The sequence below is a fragment of the Meleagris gallopavo genome, chromosome 8, assembly GCF_000146605.3.
Source record: "Meleagris gallopavo isolate NT-WF06-2002-E0010 breed Aviagen turkey brand Nicholas breeding stock chromosome 8, Turkey_5.1, whole genome shotgun sequence".
NCBI classification, from domain to species: Eukaryota; Metazoa; Chordata; class Aves; order Galliformes; family Phasianidae; genus Meleagris; species Meleagris gallopavo.
In genome coordinates this window covers 4,649,563-4,651,600 of record NC_015018.2, presented here as the reverse complement: position 1 = coordinate 4,651,600, position 2,038 = coordinate 4,649,563, and the positions used below count along the sequence as shown (strand labels likewise).

The 2,038-nt window shown below is 47.7% G+C and overlaps 1 protein-coding gene across 1 annotated transcript in view; it reads left to right on the top strand.

The window, feature by feature from the left end:
• Positions 1-1,802, top strand: part of LOC116216870 (erlin-1-like) — a 9,534-nt gene extending 7,732 nt beyond the window's left edge. Inside the window, exon 4 of the mRNA XM_031554346.1 lies at positions 1,550-1,802. Within this exon, the coding sequence (XP_031410206.1) occupies positions 1,550-1,787 (238 nt within the window). The 3' untranslated portion in view covers positions 1,788-1,802. The remainder of the gene's footprint in view (positions 1-1,549) is intronic.
• Positions 1,803-2,038: the final 236 nt, after the last annotated feature.

Sequence of the window (2,038 nt, the reverse complement as noted above, 5' to 3'; positions counted from 1 at the left end):
CTAAATCAAGGTAGACTACATCTACCGCTCTTCCCCCATCCACCCAGCATGTGACAGCATCATAGAAGGCCACTAGGTTGGTCGAGCACGACCTCCCCTTGGTGAACCCATGCTGACTACTCCTGATAACCTCCTTTTTCTCCCAGCTGTCTGGAGATGGTATCCAGCACAAGCTGTTCCATCACCTTTCCAGGGACAGAGGTGAGGCTGACAGGCCTATAATTACCCGGATCTTCCTTCTTGCCCTTTTTGAAGACTGGAGTGACATTGGCTATCCTCCAGTCTTCAGGGACCTCCCCTGTTGTCCAAGACCTCTCAAAAATGATGGAGAGCGGTTCGGCAATGACCTCCGCCAGCTCCCTCAGCACACGTGGATGCACCCCATCAGGTCACATGGACTTGTGGACCTTAGTACTGCCTAGGCGGTCACGCACATCCTCTTTCCTGACTAAAGGGAAGTCTCCCATTCCCCAGACCCTCTCACTAACCTCCAGGGTGTGGGAAAGAAGGCATTCAGTATCTCTGCCTTCTCAGCATCCCCCGTTACCAGAACCCCCCCCTCACTTAGTAAGGGGCCCACATTCTCTCTAGTTTTCCTTTTGCTGTTAACATACTTGAAGAAGCCTTTTTTATTATTCTTTATCACTTTAGCCAGATTCAATTCCAGACGGGCTTTAGCCTTCCTCGTCGCATCACTTCTGGTTGTACTTGAACCAGAAAGTTACCATTCACAGACTCCGGGAATCTCCTGTATCTCTTGCAGCTCACCACGTGGTTTTCCCAGCAGATATCTGGGTGGTTGAAATCTCCCATCACGATGAGTGCCTGTGGGCATTATGCCTTCTGTAGCTGAAGGAAGAAGGCACCATCAGCAGGCTCCCCTTGATCGAGTGGCCTACGTTAGCCCTTCATTAGTCCCATCTCTCACCCTAACCCGCAGGCTCTCAACCAGCTCCTCACCATTTCTCAGAGGGAACTCCTCACAGAATATCCACTCTTTAACATGGCAGGCAACTCCCCCACCCTTCCTACCTAGCCCATCCCTTCTAAAAAGGCAATACCACTCTACAGTGGTATTCCATCTATGGGAGTCATCCCACCATGTTTCCGTGATAGCAACTGGATTGTAGTTTTCCTATTACAGAGGCTCCCTGCTGCTTGCAGCGGGTGTTATCTGCTGGCCTTCTGTGTTATCTGCCTCGCCTTCATTTTGCTGACTCCAACTTTTTGATAATTGTGGCTGCGTTCCTGTCTGAAGATGTTTCCCTTTTGTTGGCTGAGTAGGAGGTAACAAAGTTAAGTGAAAGTTGCTTTACAGGCTTGCTAGAAGAGGCTTTTGGTTTATACAGAGAAGAACCAGTCTGTTTACTGGGGTTTACTGACATCTGATTGCAAAATGCTCGAAAGGTTAGAATTGTTCTGGGTAAAAATTAACTGCAAGTTTTTAACAGAATTTACTAAAAGAGTAAAAAGGACAACTTGGCTTTAAATGCAGACCAGTATTAGCAATTCCAGTAATAATTTGTTAACCCTCTTTTTTTGCTTCCAGTGGCGGTGTTATGATCTACATCGACCGAATAGAAGTTGTGAACAAATTGGCACCATATGCAGGTATACCCAGTTCTGTCTCAACAAGCAGCACTGTGGCTGCCTTCACCCTCAGGCAGCTGTGTCTTGGTTTGCAACACCTTCCATTATCGGTGGCTTGTTGCCTTTATGGTTCCCAGTACTTAGATTCATGCCTGTGCCTGCAAGCCTTTGAAAGAACCACAGATTTGCTGAGATGAAATCAAGTTCTAGAACTGCTTCTCCCCTGAAGGATTTGACATGTTAGGCTGCTTGTGGCAAGTGCTCAGGCAGTCTTCTTTCTTGGAGCTGAAGGGGGGCAGACCTGTGAAACTCCGTACGTATGGCAGAGTCCTCAGGTGCTTGCCTCCTCAGCTGATGGGAAAGTTACAAAGGCAAGGCCCATGTAGGAGCCTCTTACATTCTTGTTTCATCAGCTACCAAACCAAAGGTAGACAGCTTTTTTTTTTTT